General features: G+C 41.4%; 1 protein-coding gene across 1 annotated transcript in view; it reads right to left on the bottom strand.

Annotated features, from left to right (window-relative positions):
- Positions 1–9,350: 9,350 nt before the first annotated feature.
- The window catches only part of LOC132872157 (uncharacterized), a 34,408-nt gene continuing 26,310 nt past the window's right edge, over positions 9,351–17,448 (bottom strand). Inside the window, exons 2-5 of the mRNA XM_060906778.1 lie at positions 11,240–11,557; positions 10,402–10,467; positions 10,001–10,108; positions 9,351–9,902 (exon numbers count right to left, since the gene is read on the bottom strand). Of these exons, the coding sequence (XP_060762761.1) occupies positions 9,847–9,902; positions 10,001–10,108; positions 10,402–10,467; positions 11,240–11,557 (548 nt within the window). The 3' untranslated portion in view covers positions 9,351–9,846. The remainder of the gene's footprint in view (positions 9,903–10,000; positions 10,109–10,401; positions 10,468–11,239; positions 11,558–17,448) is intronic.

The following is a 17,448-nucleotide window of genomic DNA, read 5'->3' as shown; positions in this document are numbered from 1 at the left end:
GTCCTGATAACCAATGTGCAATCCATCAAGAACAAGTTTGATTTCCTCAGGGCCAGAGTCAAGTTCCAGAGGGACATTTGGGACTGCAACCTGCTCTGCTTCACTGAGACATGGCTGAGCCTGGCGGTACCAGACCACGCATGGCAATGGACATGGTGATGTAGATGTGTCTTTTCATACTAAGAAGTTTGAGAAATTTTCATTTTAGTCTTAGGGGTAGGTTTTGTTTTTGGAGCAGAACTTGAAACCTCTGAGTGGTATGGTCTTGAAAGTTGGTATATGTGTTGATTAAGTAATGTATATGTACCTTTTGATACTAAGAAATGTGAGAAATTTTAATTTTTAACTCACCCTGACCAAAGGTCCAGTGGGTTTATGCCATGGGCTGCTGTGGTCAGTGTAAAGAGGTAGGGTTGGTTTCCTGCAGCAGCACTTGAAAAATGTGACAAATAATATCTTGAAACTTGGTATAAAGTTGGTATATAGGGCGGGGGATATAGAGGACTCTGTCTTCTTGTTATATGATATGAGATATTGATATTCTAAAAGAATAGCATACACTTTTTAGTCATTTTTAATAAGGACTTGGCCAATTTTGCCATGTCTGCAATAGTCTACGTGGAATTTTCATCTAACAGACAAACATAAAAATGTGGGGGTTTTTTAAATCAAACTTTTATTATTTTTAGGATTAACGTTATGTCCCTTGTACTATAAACTATATTTATTCAAAATAAACACATAACTTTTGGACAAAAATGTATGATTTGTGTGTGTCCCTCAGTTTGACTTACCACCCCATCATGTTTACATTTTCTGCCTATAAAAATGCACTGTTGCTTTAAATGACATCAAAAAGAGGAAGTGACATCATCTGAACCCTCACAGGAGCCAAATTCAAAAGCAGACAATTTCCCACATTATTTATTTGTTGTTATTGTATGTTAGACAGGGTCTGTCAAGCTTCACCTTACCACCCCGTCATGCATAATAGACACGGAAACTGTTTTAATTTAATTCTTTTTTAACTTTTAATTAAAAAAAATATATACTTTTGACTGAATAGGCGATATACTAGCTCAGCTAGTTGACCACATGGTGAGCTGTAGCAATTTTAAGGTAAAATTTACCATCCTGTAACACTTTGTATTGTGACAGGGTGGTAATGGCTGTGATGGGGGATTCTTGTTGCCATTTAAATTTGAAAATTGATGAAACTGGAGCCTAAATGTAGAAGGTATAATGTCTGCCTGGAGTAGGAAAGGTCAAGGGCATGTGTTATTAATGTTTTTGATGTAGGATAATCACTTTGTTTTCTGTTTACCCTCGGTTCGTCTCTCACTCATCCTCATGCATGCACTCTCTTTCACTCACTCATTCCCTCACTCACTCACCCTCTCACCACTTTGTACCTCTCACGTGCTCTCCATCCTCTCATCCACCCACTAACTGTCACTCACTTATGTTTCTCTCTTTCACCCACCCACTTTCTATCCTTCTCACTCATTCAGTCACCCACCCACCCACTCTCTGTGCTTTTTATTCAGTCACCCACTCAGTCATGCTCATATTATCTCTCTAATCCACCCACTCACCCACAATAATTTACTCTGTCACTCATTCACTCACTCACTCCCAATCTCTCTCATCCACCCATTCACTCACTGAATCATTTACTTGGTCTGTCAGGCAGTGAGTCATTCACTCACTATCTCTCTCGTCCACCAATTCACTCACTGAATCATTTACTCAGTCAGTCACTCACTCACTGTCTCTTTCACTCTCTCACTCTGTCCCATACTCACTCAGTCAGTAAATCAAGAATAATGACACATTTCATAATCGGCAGATCATGGCTCCACTAAGTGCTGCCGAAAGACAACAGCGATACCGTGCCCGCCGAGACGCTGATCCCGAGAGGAGGCAAAAGCACTTAGAGAGTGAGCAGCAGAGATGGAGACATGATGTAGAAGAAGGGAGGAAGAAGTTGATGAATGATCTTAGTGAGAGAGGCAAACGTCAGCTCCGAAAAAAGTGGAGTGAACAGAACAAAAGGAGAAAGGAGTCGAAGGCTAGGATGAAGGCTCTTGAGACCCCTCCTCGGAGTCCAGATGATGTCCAACAGCCAGTGCAGCAGGCAGGACCTTCAAGGTCAGGGTAGTATCCATTAAGGACTGAAAATAAATGGACAGTGGCCTAGTTGAGAATAAGAAGCCAGCCTGTTGTTGATGTTATATGATGACTGACCCCCGAAGTTATAAATGTTTTTTTTTGCTGTGTTTTAGGCAAAGCGTATGTCCAGGAGGAACAGAGAGAGACCACAGAAAGAAGTTGAGAAACTAACAAAATTGCTAGAAAAGGAGAGAAAATGAACGAAAAAAATTTGGAACATTTTGAACGGCCAGTGTTTCCTAATTTAATTCCAGCATATTTGCCCTTGTTCATGCGGTTGTATTAATAAATACATTGATATATACATTGGATCTTGCATCATTAATTCATGTCATGTCCACATTTATATCCAGAATGAATAAAGTTAATGTTAAATTAAGGCAAAAACCAAGAAATTATAGAGACAGTCAAATTCAAATGATTTACCACCAGAGTCACATGATTTGCCACCCCATCACACAAGTTACCACCAGGTACGGTGTCGTCTTTTTTTTTTTCTTAAATGATGGAAAGGGAATAAAATGCCCCACAAATGAATGTGGAATAATGTTCTTATTTAGTGGACTATTCCAATATATGTAACTTTTATTTGACAATGTGAAGTAAAATAGCATTTATTGTTGAAATAATGAGGCCGATGACATGTGAAAATCATATTTCAAAGTTAAAAATCTAAAATAAAAAAACTTCTAATTAATTAACACGTTTAATTATTTTAGTATCAAAAAATGGCATTTTATTTGTAGGAAAACACTACATTTTTAAAAATTATTTTATGTATTACATTTCAAATGGTGTGTATCTTGTCCATTATGGGGTGGTACAAAAATGACTCCCAGGTCTTAATGAAAAGGATAATATACCCTTGATGAAAATTTTGAAAATTGCAAAGTGGAAAAGGCAACCGTTTCACAGAATGACCCGACTATAATTCAGCGTTCAACACAATACTTCTCTCAAAGCTCTTCATGAAGCTGAAGGATCTGGGACTCATCCCATTACTGTGTCAATGGATCTTCAGCTTCCTTTCAGATAGACCACAAGCAGTCGAAATATGTTTTTCCCTCCAATCACCCTCAGCACTGGAGCCCCCCAGGGCTGTATTCTGAGCCACCTGCTGTACTCTCTGTACACATATGACTGCATCGCCTCATCAGACTCCATCACCATTGTCAAGTTTGCTGACAACAGCCAGTGTTGTGGTCGGCCTGATTTCCGATAACAATAAGAAGGCCTACATGGAGGAGGTAGGAAACCTGGAGAACTGCTGCCTCCTCCTAAACATCAGCAAGACAAAGGAGCTGATTGTGGACTTCTGCACAAACCAGGTGAAGAACTAAGCCCTTCTCCATCAGTGGGACCACAGTGGAGAGAGTGGATAGTTTTGGGTACCTGGGTGTTTACATCACACAAGAGCTGTCAGTACTGAGCAGGACAGACAGGCTCTCTTGGGAGTGGTGCAATCAGTCCAGTGCATCATCTGCATTGAGCTGCCTGACCTGCAATCTATCTACACTAAGCGGTGCCGGACCAAAGCCAGGAAGATAATGAAAGACCTCAGCCATCCCGCACTTTAAAACAGACCACTGGAAAGTTGGAACGTAAATGGCGTCAAACAAAATAGGTAGTGTTCAAATTAGCATGGAAGGAGAGCTTCCTGAAGTATAGAAAAGCTCTTAGTGCTGCTAGATCAACATATCTCTCCTCCCTAATAGAAGATAACAAAAATAATCCTAGATTCCTATTTAATTCTGTAGCAAAATTAACCAGGAATAAGACCACAATAGACACATGCACACCTGCAGTATGTAGTAGCAACGACTTCATGAATTTTTTAAATGACAAAATTGAGAATATCCGACAAAAAATTCAAACTACTAATTTAAGGTCAGACAATGTAAGTGACCCTGGAGTTAACAATATAACTGTATCAGATCAGCAATTAGAATGTTTTACTCCCCTTAGAGAAACTGAATTACTTTCATTAATCTCGGCATCAAAAGCCTCAACTTGTGTACTAGATCCCTTACCTACACGTCTATTCAAACAGATAATACCTGAAGTAATTGAACCGCTTCTAAAAATCTTCTCTTACGATTGTCTATGTACCCAAATCCTTTAAACTAGCAGTTATCAAACCCCTGATTAAAAAAACCTGACCTTGATCCCTGTCAGCTATCCAATTATATCTCAGGCCATTCGGGTTCAGAACCAGGACAAGACCTTATCACCACTTCACCCCCCCATCTCTTTCACCTCTTCATGCAATTTCATTCCATTACAGTACAATATATATTTCAGTTGCAAGTGCATCTCATTTTAGTGATCTATATATCAGATTTAAAACCTGCAACACACCAAGTCTGTTGTATTTTGTGTTACACTGAGGCCCTGAAACTCTGAATGTATTTTAATCTGAATAGCTAAACTTCCTTCTGTATGAGTGACACGCCACCAAAGAGACCAACTGCTGGTGGAGGAAGTGACGTGTGATCACACTACACGGGTAAGCAGTTTACTGACATCATCCACACATTCTGTGAACAGTGGACACAACACAGTGTTTCAAGCCTCTTTGGCCACATGGATGACGCTGTGAGAACCTCGATGAGTAACAGCCAATGAGAGAGCAAGAGGAAACTGTAGGGTGACGAGGCAGAAACAACCAGAACCTCAATCATGATGGCGGAGGCTCAGTGTTCCACATGAACCCAGGATAGAGACGGCGATTAATAAAACTCTGGCAGAAAGTTCTTCTTTAATGTGTTTACAGCTCTGATGAAAGTCAGATGATGATCATTTTCTCATATTTATATTTAGTTTGACGGCAAACAGAAAAAAACTCAGAAATAATTTCAGTTGTTCAGTGTGCACTTTACATTTCCACATCACGAGTAAGATTACTGCATGACTTTATGCTTTAAAGGCTTTAAATCGTAAAATCTTACATGTAGTATTACCTGACATATTATTCAATGAGAGACAGAAAGAGTGAGAGAAAGAGAGAGAGAAAAGAGAAGAGGAGACTCACCTTCAGTGATATGAAGCTGTATCAGGAGGAGAAGAAAACACACCTGCATTCTTACTGAGGACCCAAACACACACATTCATCCAAAGAGAGAATTGGAGTGAAACACACACTGACCTACTCGTACACTGTGTCTCATCAGAATGAACATACAGTAAAAGCCACATGCAGACCTTCACAGTTAAGACAGGAAGTACAAACTGAGCAGTTTGCCACTGACCACATAGAGGTGAGAAAGTCTCTCATATCTGTTGCACAGCAGAACTGAGTCTATGTTCTGAATAAATCATCCAACACCAATAAAATATTAACTATTCTTCATTTTCATGCTTCAAACTAAACAAAAGCTTTTTTTTTTGCATTCTTCATTTCTTCTTGGAAAACATGCATTTTATTGTGACTTACATTTTGCACATGAGTTTGTACATGACGGAATGACAGTCATCTGCAGTCTCCTGCATTACTGATCTGACCGCCGTCTACTGGCCTTTCAGGGTTACTGCACCACAATAAAACTCCATTTTATATTTGTCTTTTTTTTATTTAACTTTTAATTTAATTTAATAATCATTTCCTCACGGGCGGCACGGTGGTGTAGTGGTTAGCGCTGTCGCCTCACAGCAAGAAGGTCTGGGTTCGAGCCCCGTGGCCAGCGAGGGCCTTTCTGTGTGGAGTTTGCATGTTCTCCCCGTGTCCGCGTGGGTTTCCTCCGGGTGCTCCGGTTTCCCCCACAGTCCAAAGACATGCAGGTTAGGTTAACTGGTGACTCTAAATTGACCGTAGGTGTGAGTGTGAATGGTTGTCTGTGTCTATGTGTCAGCCCTGTGATGACCTGGCGACTTGTCCAGGGTGTACCCCGCCTTTCGCCCGTAGTCAGCTGGGATAGGCTCCAGCTTGCCTGCGACCCTGTAGAAGGATAAAGCGGCTAGAGATAATGAGATGAGATGAAATGTAGGTTGTGTACAGGACCATACTTGATATTTATTAAATGTGGTGTGTTTGCATAAGTGGCCACTAGATGGGTCTATTTGAGCACAAAATTAGAAACCTTTTGAGATTTGAGTTCATCTGGAGGAAGGAAAGAATTTGGTGTCCTGAAGGCCATTGATTTTGTTGTAAACAGATTGAGATCCTTTCTGATTAATGGCAACATTTTTAGTGCAGCCAAGAGCTATGTTTAATGTCAAGGTGTTGTGGGTTATATTTTACATTGGGATTATTATGTTCAAAAAATGAGATAGGGTTGGGCTTCGGGTTCGAATATCAGAGAAAGCCAATCAGAGGCAGAGTAGGGCGGGTCATGCCTTTGCCATCCGAGGAAAAAAATATCGCTCCCTGCCTGAATCCAGCTGTTGGTCATACGATGATAAAACAAGGGTACATCCTGAACATGTACAAGCGCAGTTGATCAAAAAGTTTATGGAGGCCATTTTGTGCTCTCTTCGGCCACAAGAGTTTAAAACTATCCACACAAATGGACTGTCCCAAATATTACATCACAGTCGCATATAGGACAGGTTATAAGTACATAGCCCAAACATAGTTACTAGGAAAAGCCCACATGACCACAATGTGGGCATACATACAGCCCAACGCAGCCCGGACGTCCAAAAGGGGTGTGTATGTTGATGCCAACTGATAGTATGGAAGCCTTAATGGTTCAAATGTCTTAAGACATATAAATTTGATGTGTTAATGCGGACGCTGAACTTGACATTATGGTCCAATCGGCATTCCACAGTAAATTCCTGGAATGAGAACTCAGGACAGGGTGACATGGTGGTGTAGTGGTTAGCACTGTCGCCTCACAGCAAGAAGGTCCTAGGTTCGAGCCCAGGGGCGTTCTGTGTGGAGTTTGCATGTTCTCTCCGTGTCTGCGTGGGTTTCCTCCGGGTGCTCCGGTTTCCCCCACAGTCCAAAGACATGCAGGTTAGGTTAATTGGTGGCTCTAAATTGACCGTAGGTGTGAATGTGAGTGTGAATGGTTGTCTGTGTCTATGTGTCAGCCCTGTGATGACCTGGCGACTTGTCCAGGGTGTACCCCGCCTTTCGCCCATAGTCAGCTGGGATAGGCTACAGCTTGCCTGTGACCCTGTAGAACAGGATAAGCGGCTACAGATAAAGGATGGATGGAGAACTCAAGACATTTCTCCTTCTTGCCAGCAGGGGTCACACTCACCAGATGGGACCCTGAAATTGTGAGTCAGCAAGTCTTCCACTCCACAAAACTTCAGGCAAATAATAATCACATTTTAAACATGTTTTTATTGAAGAATAATACATAATTGTGAGATTTTTCATTTTATCTTGAAGACAAAAGATTACAAACAAAACTACAGAAAAATGTATTTTAAGGGGAAAAAAGCAAGACTCAAAATACACAGAAATGAATTTTAAAAAGTTCATCTAGTCAAGAAGAATAATATAAATGTTGTGAATCTGAAACAGGCCTAAAAATGGGTGAATATCAGAAATAAAATTGCATTTAAAAAGGAAATGGCATTCAAACTATAAAATATAAACTTTTAAATCAAATCATATCCAGGAGATTCTGCATGACTGTTAACATGCTGTACAATTCAGTATGAAATACAGTGTCTTGCAAAAGTATTCACCCCCTTTGTATTTGTCCTGTTTTGTCGCATTACAAGCTGGAAATAAAATGGATTTTTGGAGGGTGAGCACCATTTGATTTACACAACATGCCACCCACTTTAAAGGTGAAAATTGTTGTGCTGTTGGGACAAAAACAATAATTCAGATGAAAAAACAGAAATCTGGTGTGTTCATATGTTTTCACCCCCTTTCGTATGAAACCTCTAAATATGAGGTGGTCCAACCAATACAATTCATAAGTCACATAATTAATTGATTAAAATCCACCTGTGTGCAATCAAAGTGTCACATGATCTGTCACGTGATGTCTGTATAAATCAATCTGTTCTGGAAGGACTCTGACTCTGCGACGCAACTAAGCAATGAAAATAAAGGAGCCTCCAAACAGGTCAGAGACAAAGTTGTGGAGAAGTATAGATCAGGGTTGGGTCATAAAAAAGATCCCAAACATTGAATATCCCAGGGAGATCTATTAAATCCACTATAGCAAAATAGAAATAATATGGCACCACTACAAACCTGACAAGAGAAGGCCCCGCCCAACAAAACACAGACCGGGCAAGGAGGGCATTAATCAAGATGAAACAAAGACACCAAAGATAACACTGAAGGAGCTGCAAAGATCCACAGCAGAGACGGGAGTATCTGTCCATAGGACCACTTTCAGCCGTATGCTCCACAGACTGGGGCTTTATGGAAGAGTGGCCAGAAAAAAGTCATTGCTTAAGAGAACACGTTTCGAGTTTGCCCAACAGTATGTGGCAGACTCCCCAAACACATGGAAAAAGATTCTCTGGTCAAATGAGACTAAAAAAAATTGATCTTTTTGGCCATCATGGGAAATGCCCTGAGACACCCAACACCCTGAGAACACCATTCCTACAGTGAAGCATGGTGGTGGCAGCATCATGCTGTAGGAGTGTTTTTCATCTCCAGGGACAGGAAAGCTGGTCAGGACTGAAGGAAAGATGGATGGCACTAAATCCAGAGCAGTTCTGGAGGAAAACCTGTTTGAGTCAGCCAGAAGTTTGAGACTGGGGTGAAGGTTCACGTTCCAGCAGGACAATGACCCTAAACATACTGCTAAAGCTACACTGGAGTGGTTTAAAGGGAAACATTCAAACGTCTTGGAATGGCCGAGTCAAAGCCCAGACCTCAATCCAGTTGAGAATCTGTGGCATAACTTGAAGATTGCTGTACACCAACGCAACCCATCTAACTTGAAGGAGTTGGAAGAGTTTTGCCTTGAGGAATGGGCAAAAATCCCAGTGGCTAGATGCACTAAGCTAATAGAGACATACCCCAAGAGATTTGCAGCTGTAATTGCAGCAAAAGGTAGCTCGACAAAGTATTGACTTTGGGGGGGATACCAATCACACTCCAGATTTCTGTTCTTTCATCTTAATTATTGTTTGTGTCACAGTAAAACAACAATTTTCACCTGTAAAGTGGTAGCGATGGTGTGTAAAGCAAATGGTGCTCACCCTCCAAAATTCCATTTTAATTCCAGCTTGTAATGTGACAAAACAGGACAAACACTAAGGGGGATGAATACTTTTTTGCAAGACAATGTATCAACCTGAACATGGAAAAGTGTGGGGAAGAATAATTTGTGAATGAAAAAAGAAAGATTAGCTATAATACATACAATAAAATCCTAAGGCCGGTCCTGGATAAATGTAAAATCTGGTCAAATGAATGAATTGATAATCAGTGTTCTGAATTAAAATCATCTTGTCGAATTGAATTGAAAGATGAGGAAAACATGGCTGTTATTCCACTAGGGGGCAAAATAGAGCAATAAACCCCATGGCAATAAACTCAACCACTGACATCATGTGAGCATGATTTAATTCTTTATGAGCATGCTAAAAAGTTGGCATGTGAACTATTTTGCTTAAAAAAATGTGGTTTAGAGCAATGGCAGTGAATGTGTATGCAGGTGTGTTGGTGACTATATGGTCTTTTAATCGTGTGTAGAATTGTTGCTGCTGTCAAACATGTGTATCTTCTGTTGATGTTGTTCCCAACTACAGACTCACTGTTCCATCTCCATCAGCTCTGCTGTAATGAACTGTAACAGGACCTGGAGAGTAAAATACACAAGGAAAGCTCAGTTCATGCAGCTAAAATGTTGGGGACATGGATGATAAATTTCCACAAAAAGCCGGAAAGTGTTTGTACCTTTCTTTCTGGTGGTGTAATAGACCACAGCCACGATAATGTGCAGAAAGAACACAGTCACTACGCCAAAGGGGATGTAGGGAAGATGCTCTGGAGAGACTTCAATATCTGTAAGAACATTTATTTTTTTATTTGAGGTTATATAATTTACACTGAAGATTATCACAAGACTGTTCTTTCCTTAAAGATGTTAGCAGCCCAGGAGAACACACTAAGTGCATCTGAAATGAAAAGAAGTTCATGTAGAGTACTGATCAGGACCTCTTTTAGATGTTTCAGAGGGTGCAGATGCTTTGTCATTGAGATCAGATAAAGTGAGTGTGTGATTCTTGCTGAGAGCTGATGTACTAACACACTAATAAACCCTTTTCATTCCAGTGTGTATCAGTGGTGTGTGGTACCTGGTTTGGAATGAGGTGAAGTTGTTGTGGTCACTGGTGCGGATGTTGAAGGTTTTGTCGGTGCGTCTGCAAGGAGAGAAAGGTTTTTAATAAGTTAGAAATAAAGAGTGTGAGATGCAGTGAGTGAAGGCAGGACACAAGTGTGTAAACTCAGTATGTTCTTTATTAAAGACAATCCAGGAATCGTAGTGAGAAGTGAAAGTGGGTCAGAACACAAACTCAGATAATCCCTCATCATCATCGTCAACACAAACCCAGATGAGGAGCAGAACATGCAACAGAAACTTTTCACATCGGATTCTTACATTTTATTTCTGATTTTATGTTGCATTTTTCCTTCATTTCTTTATATTTCTTTACTTTAGCTACATACTGTAGTCAACTTCACACATGGTTTATTTACAGAAGGTCATTTTGCCTCTTACTGTGAGACAGACATCTCTTTCGATGTTGTCTCTGATCTTACACCTGTAATCTCCTCCATCCCCTACAGTCAGGTGTGATACGAGTAGAGAGAGATTTCCTGGAAGATGATCATTAAAGAGCTGAACTCTGTCTGTGTAGAGATTTGTCTGGTCCTTTGGGAAGATTTCTTTGTGATCAGAACCATTTAAAAACGTCCATGTGAAAGCGTGTGGTTTGGCTTGTAGTTCAGAGCAGGAGCAGGGCAGAAGGACAGACTGTCCCACGTATCCAGTCACAGTCACTGTCGGTTGATTCAGTGTGCAACCCGGAGAATGAACAAACATCAACATATTGCATCGCTGTTACAACATCAGATTAATCTGTCATGAGATTATCACTGAAGTAGCATTGTGAATAAAAATGAGTCCTTTACCTTTAACAGTGAGTCTGATATCTGTGTATTGAATCCCTTTAACAATACACCAGTAATCTCCTCCATCCTCTTCAGTCAGGGTTGATATGAGCAGAGAGAGATTTCCTGAAGAGCGATCATTAACCAGCTGAAATCTCTCTTTGTACTGATCACTCCCAGGAGATATCTTTACCCATTTCATTTCATTTGTTGTGAGTTTCTCCCATTTGAATGTCTCAGGTGTGGTTTGGAGGTCAGTGCAGGAGCAGGGCAGCAGTACTGAGTCTCCTGTGTAAGCAGTGATTCTTATTAAGCCTCCATTTCCTTCCAGCCTGCAGCCTGTAGGAACACAGCAGGTAATGATGTGTTAATGAGCAGTTCACCATCTGCAGCAACTCTACAGAACTACAGACAACCTGGAACTCTACAACTCACTAACATCTACCACTCACTGAAGTCCACAGTCGGGATGTAACTGAATATGAAAACATGAACAGATAAATTGTATAAACAGATTTAAATGGATACAAATACAGATAAAGTCAGTATCTGAAGTGCAATATTCATTTACTCTTGTTTCGAAAGATTGCCTGAAAGAGTCACAGATAGGTCACAAATAATTATAAAACACTATTTACAAGTAATTTTATGAACAATATGTCACTGTGCTGTATGCTTTTTCTAATCTACTGTAAATTTGAAAATAAAATCTAATCCACTCCATTTGGCTGATGCTTTTATCCAAAGCATCTTATAAAACTGGAGCAGGACACACCTGAGCAGGTGAAGGTTACTCCCGGCACCAGAGCAGCTTCATAGTGCTGGGATTTGAACTCATAACCTTTGTATGCTCAAATCTTTAACCACTGATGCACCACTTCTTTCTTCTAGCTTACACTGATTTAACCACATTTACCAATAAATTAACTGAGACTTAAACTCCAGTGCTTTACTTAACAAAAGTATCAAGTTTACAAAAAAAAAAAGCTGTCAGATCCACGCACGATCGTGCCGGGGCACATCGAACTTCCACACGCATGTATTCACGCTCTGAGCAGCGAACACCTCAAAGACTAATTACACACACCTGTCCAAGATTAGAGCATAATCAGCGCATGCATACAACCCCGATTCCAAAAAAGTTGGGACAAAGTACAAATTGTAAATAATAACGGAATGCAATGATGTTGAAGTTTCAAAATTCCATATTTCATTCAGAATAGAACATAGATGACATATCAAATGTTTAAACTTGGAAAATGTATCATTTAAAGAGAAAAATTAGGTGATTATAAATTTCATGACAACAACACATCTCAAAAAAGTTGCGACAAGGCCATGTTTACCACTGTGAGACATCCCCTTTTCTCTTTACAACAGTCTGTAAACGTCTGGGGACTGAGGAGACAAGTTGCTCAAGTTTAGGGATAGGAATGTTAACCCATTCTTGTCTAATGTAGGATTCTAGTTGCTCAACTGTCTTAGGTCTTTTTTGTCGTATCTTCCGTTTTATGATGCGCCAAATGTTTTCTATGGGTGAAAGATCTGGACTGCAGGCTGGCCAGTTCAGTACCCGGACCCTTCTTCTATACAGCCATGATGCTGTAATTGATGCAGTATGTGGTTTGGCATTGTCATGTTGGAAAATGCAAGGTCTTCCCTGAAAGAGACGTCGTCTGGATGGGAGCATATGTTGCTCTAGAACCTGGATATACCTTTCAGAATTGATGGTGTCTTTCCAGATGTGTAAGCTGCCCATGCCACACGCACTAATGCAACCCCATACAATCAGAGATGCAGACTTCTGAACTGAGCGCTGATAACAACTTGGGTCGTCCTTCTCCTCTTTAGTCCGAATGACACGGCGTCCCTGATTTCCATAAAGAACTTCAAATTTTGATTTGTCTGACCACAGAACAGTTTTCCACTTTGCCACAGTCCATTTTAAATGAGCCTTGGCCCAGAGAAGACGTCTGCGCTTCTGGATCATGTTTAGATACGGCTTCTTCTTTGAACTATAGAGTTTTAGCTGGCAATGGCGGCTGGCACGGTGAATTGTGTTCACAGATAATGTTCTCTGGAAATATTCCTGAGCCCATTTTGTGATTTCAAATACAGAAGCATGCCTGGATGTGATGCAGTGCCATCTAAGGGCCCGAAAATCACGGGCACCCAGTATGGTTTTCCGGCCTTGACCCTTAAGCACAGAGATTCTTCCAGATTCTCTGAATCTTTTGATGATATTATGCACTGTAGATGATGATATGTTCAAACTCTTTGCAATTTTACACTGTCGAACTCCTTTCTGATATTGCTCCACTATTTGTCGGCGCAGAATTAGGGGGATTGGTGATCCTCTTCCCATCTTTACTTCTGAGAGCCGCTGCCACTCCAAGAGGCTCTTTTTATACCCAGTCATGTTAATGACCTATTGCCAATTGACCTAATGAGTTGCAATTTGGTCCTCCAGCTGTTCCTTTCTTGTACCTTTAACTTTTCCAACCTCTTATTGCCCCTGTCCCAACTTTTTTGAGATGTGTTGCTGTCATGAAATTTCAAATGAGCCAATATTTGGCATGAAATTTCAAAATGTCTCACTTTCGGCATTTGATATGTTGTCTATGTTCTATTGTGAATACAATATCAGTTTTTGAGATTTGTAAATTATTGCATTCTGTTTTTATTTACAATTTGTACTTTGTCCCAACTTTTTTGGAATCAGGGTTGTAAAAGGACGCTGTTCACTCTACAGCATTATGAAGTATTGCATTCCCAGTGACCCTTACTGAGCTGTATGTTTATGTTGTTATTCTGGTTCTCGACTCTGATTCTGTATTTGGACTTTGGCTTTTGTCTGTGCCTCCAATTTTCCATTTGTGCCTCGCTCGACCTTTGCCTGTCCACCATTGCTGATTTTGCCTGCTGACTTGGATTAGATGCCCGCGTATTGTTATTTTCACAATAAACACTCTTCTTAACTTACATCTGCCTCCGACACTTACATGACAGAATATTTAACCTAATACACGCATGTCATGGAGGAGAAAAGGCTGTACTGTTCCATGCTGAGGTCAAGTTGCTGAACCCAGGATCTGTGATTTTTCTTCAATGGCTGGGGCTAAAAATACCAGCACCAAATCCAAATGGATTTTTGCCACAGTGCAGCTTTTTCGCCTAGGACTTATTGGAGCCAGTGGCGTAGCCAGGATTTTTTTACATGGGGTGGCCAAAGGGGGGCCAAGGATATACAAGGGGTGGCCATGCTGTGACTAAATAAAGGGGTGGGGGGGGGGTTCCGGGGGTCCTCCCCTGGGGAATTTTGAATTAGCTAGATTTGATTTCCTGTATTCTGATGTATCTGGTGGCATATCTAGTGCCTAACTCATGAACAAAACCCATGTGAGCCAAGAGGTCAGAAATTAATGTATTAATTTATGTAACATAAAGCATCTGCAAAACAAAGAAACCATCCAACTTGTTTACTCTAGTTAAGCATCAGGATTTTAACGATCACTACTAAAATCTCATCTCATCTCATTATCTCTAGCCGCTTTATCCTTCTACAGGGTCGCAGGCAAGCTGGAGCCTATCCCAGCTGACTACGGGCGAAAGGCGGGGTACACCCTGGACAAGTCGCCAGGTCATCACAGGGCTGACACATAGACACAGACAACCATTCACACTCACATTCACACCTACGGTCAATTTAGAGTCACCAGTTAACCTAACCTGCATGTCTTTGGACTGTGGGGGAAACCGGAGCACCCGGAGGAAACCCACGCAGACACGGGGAGAACATGCAAACTCCGCACAGAAAGGCCCTCGCCGGCCCCGGGGCTCGAACCCAGGACCTTCTTGCTGTGAGGCGACAGCGCTAACCACTACACCACCGTGCCGCCCACTACTAAAATGCAAAAGTAAAAACTAAAAGATCACCTGTCCCAGGCACCTGGGAAGTAGTAAGGATATTAGTCAGGCTTGAATAAAGAGTGCTTTGCTCAGGAAAAGGAAAATACTTGTATACTTAACTCATACATACAACATATCTAAACATTTACAACATGTTGTGATATTGTCCATTGCAAGTACTGTACAAACTAAATGTGTTAAGTTACAAAATGTGTGTGTGTGTGTGTGTGTGTGTGTGTGAGTGAGTGAGTGAGTGAAAGTGTTACACTGATGTAACACGACATAGATGAGGTGTAGTGCATGAGTGGTGTGTGAGAGAGAAAGAGAGAGGGGGAAAGTATGTGCACTGCATGTAGATATAGATGAGCTGTAGTATACGAAGTGTGTGTGTGTGTGTGTGTGTGTGTGTGTGTGTGTGTGTGTGTAAAGATATGTTACATGTAAATACAAAAATGAAGTGCATAAGTTGTGTGTGTGAGAGACAGAGTGTATGTTCAGAGTGCATGAGTGTTGTGTGTGTGTTATATGTGAATATAGACATGTAGTGCATGGGTGGTGTGTGGGTGAGTGTGTGTTCAGAGTGCATGAGTGTTGTGTATACCAGTGAGTGTGTTACATGTAAATATAGAAATGTAGTGCATCATGCATGAGTGGTGTGTGTGTGTGTGTGTGTGTGTGTGTGTGTGTGTGTGTGTGTGTGTTGAGAGTGCATGAGTTGTATCTTATAGTGAGTGAGAGAAAGACAGTGTGTGTTAAGAGAGTGAAGTATGTGTTCATATATGAGTGAGTGAGAGAGAGAGAGAGAGAGAGAGAGAGAGAGAGAGAGAGAGAGAGACAGAGTGTTAAGACAGTGCATGAGTGTTACATTTAAATATAAAAAAGTCGTGCATGAGTTGTGTGTCTGTGTTGAGAGTGTATGAATGTTACATGTAAATATAGAAATGTAGTGCACAAATTGTGTGTGTGTGTGTGTGTGTGTGTGTGTGTGTGTGTGTGTGTGTGTGTGTGTGTGTGTGTGAGATAGACAGTGTGTTAAGAGAGTGCATAAGTGTTGTGTATGAGTGAGTGTGTTACATGTAAATATAGAAATGTGGTGCATGAGAGGGGTAGGGGGAGAGTGTGTGAGTGAGAGAGAGAGGGGTAGGGGGAGAGTGTGTGTGTGAGAGAGAGAGGGGTAGGGGGAGAGTGTGTGTGTGTGAGAGAGAGAGGGGTAGGGGGAGAGTGTGTGTGTGAGAGAGAGAGAGGGGTCGGGGGAGAGTGTGTGTGTGAGAGAGAGAGAGGGGTAGGGGGAGAGTGTGTGTGTGAGAGAGAGAGGGGTAGGGGGAGAGTGTGTGTGTGTGTGAGAATGCAGGAGTGTTGTGGATGTATGAGTGTGACAATTATTAATCAATGTGTACTCCCACCAGTAACACACAACATCTCTATATTTTCATGTAACAGGCAAACATTAACTTTAAAAGTTGCATTCTGCGGTTAGAGTGAGCAAAGTGATTTACAGACAGCTAACTTGCCGACGTAATTTTCTCTTTTGAGTCGTACAATTGAAAACCACCGACGTTTTGCTTTCTATCTATCTAGTATCTATCTATGTGTGCACACAGCACAAATCCCACTGTAGCCGGATATCTATAAAGACGCAGATTTATCTATACGGTTGCATTTACATGTAAACGAAGGTTTCAGTCACTGAAAACGGATACTTTCGAAAACCCCGGGCAAAGTGGAGATTTCTGGAAACTCTGAATTGTCTGACGACAGAATTGTAACTGTATGTCTACAAAGTGAGAACTTGAAGAGAGTTTAAGAGATGAATAACTTACATCCCAAATTAATCACACGTTCACGTAGTTCGTAGGTTGTTGTGTTGTCAGAGTAGAGCATGACTATCTGATACCACCTGCTGCTTGAACACACGAAATGTTTATGTGCTACGGTAATATGCATCCCCGCAGAAACCAAATAGGCGAAACAAAAATCCAGTGGGCAGAACTAACATTTCGTGGGACATATCGGTTTTATAAATTTTATTGTCCGGCCCTGGGGTGACCAGGGTGGGGCCAAGGTGTGCCCTGGGGTGGCCACGGCCCCCCTGGTCACCCCTTAGCTCCGCCCCTGATTGGAGCCCAAATCTCCAGAGTGCTTATGGGTCAGCTGCATGATCTACTGGCTCACTGGCACACTGGGTTGAACACCTAGTGAAGATGCAGCACCTAGGACACCGGGGCTCCCAGTCTTTCACTGAGGAACTCAACTCCTGGTCCCAGACCTCCAGGAAGGAGGCCCACCAGTTTTTTTTTTTTTGGGGGGGGCTGAGACTCCAG

The sequence above is a fragment of the Neoarius graeffei genome, chromosome 2, assembly GCF_027579695.1.
Source record: "Neoarius graeffei isolate fNeoGra1 chromosome 2, fNeoGra1.pri, whole genome shotgun sequence".
Classification (NCBI taxonomy): domain Eukaryota; kingdom Metazoa; phylum Chordata; class Actinopteri; order Siluriformes; family Ariidae; genus Neoarius; species Neoarius graeffei.
The sequence above is the reverse complement of the archived record's forward strand: the minus strand, read 5'-3'. Positions and strand labels throughout refer to the sequence as shown.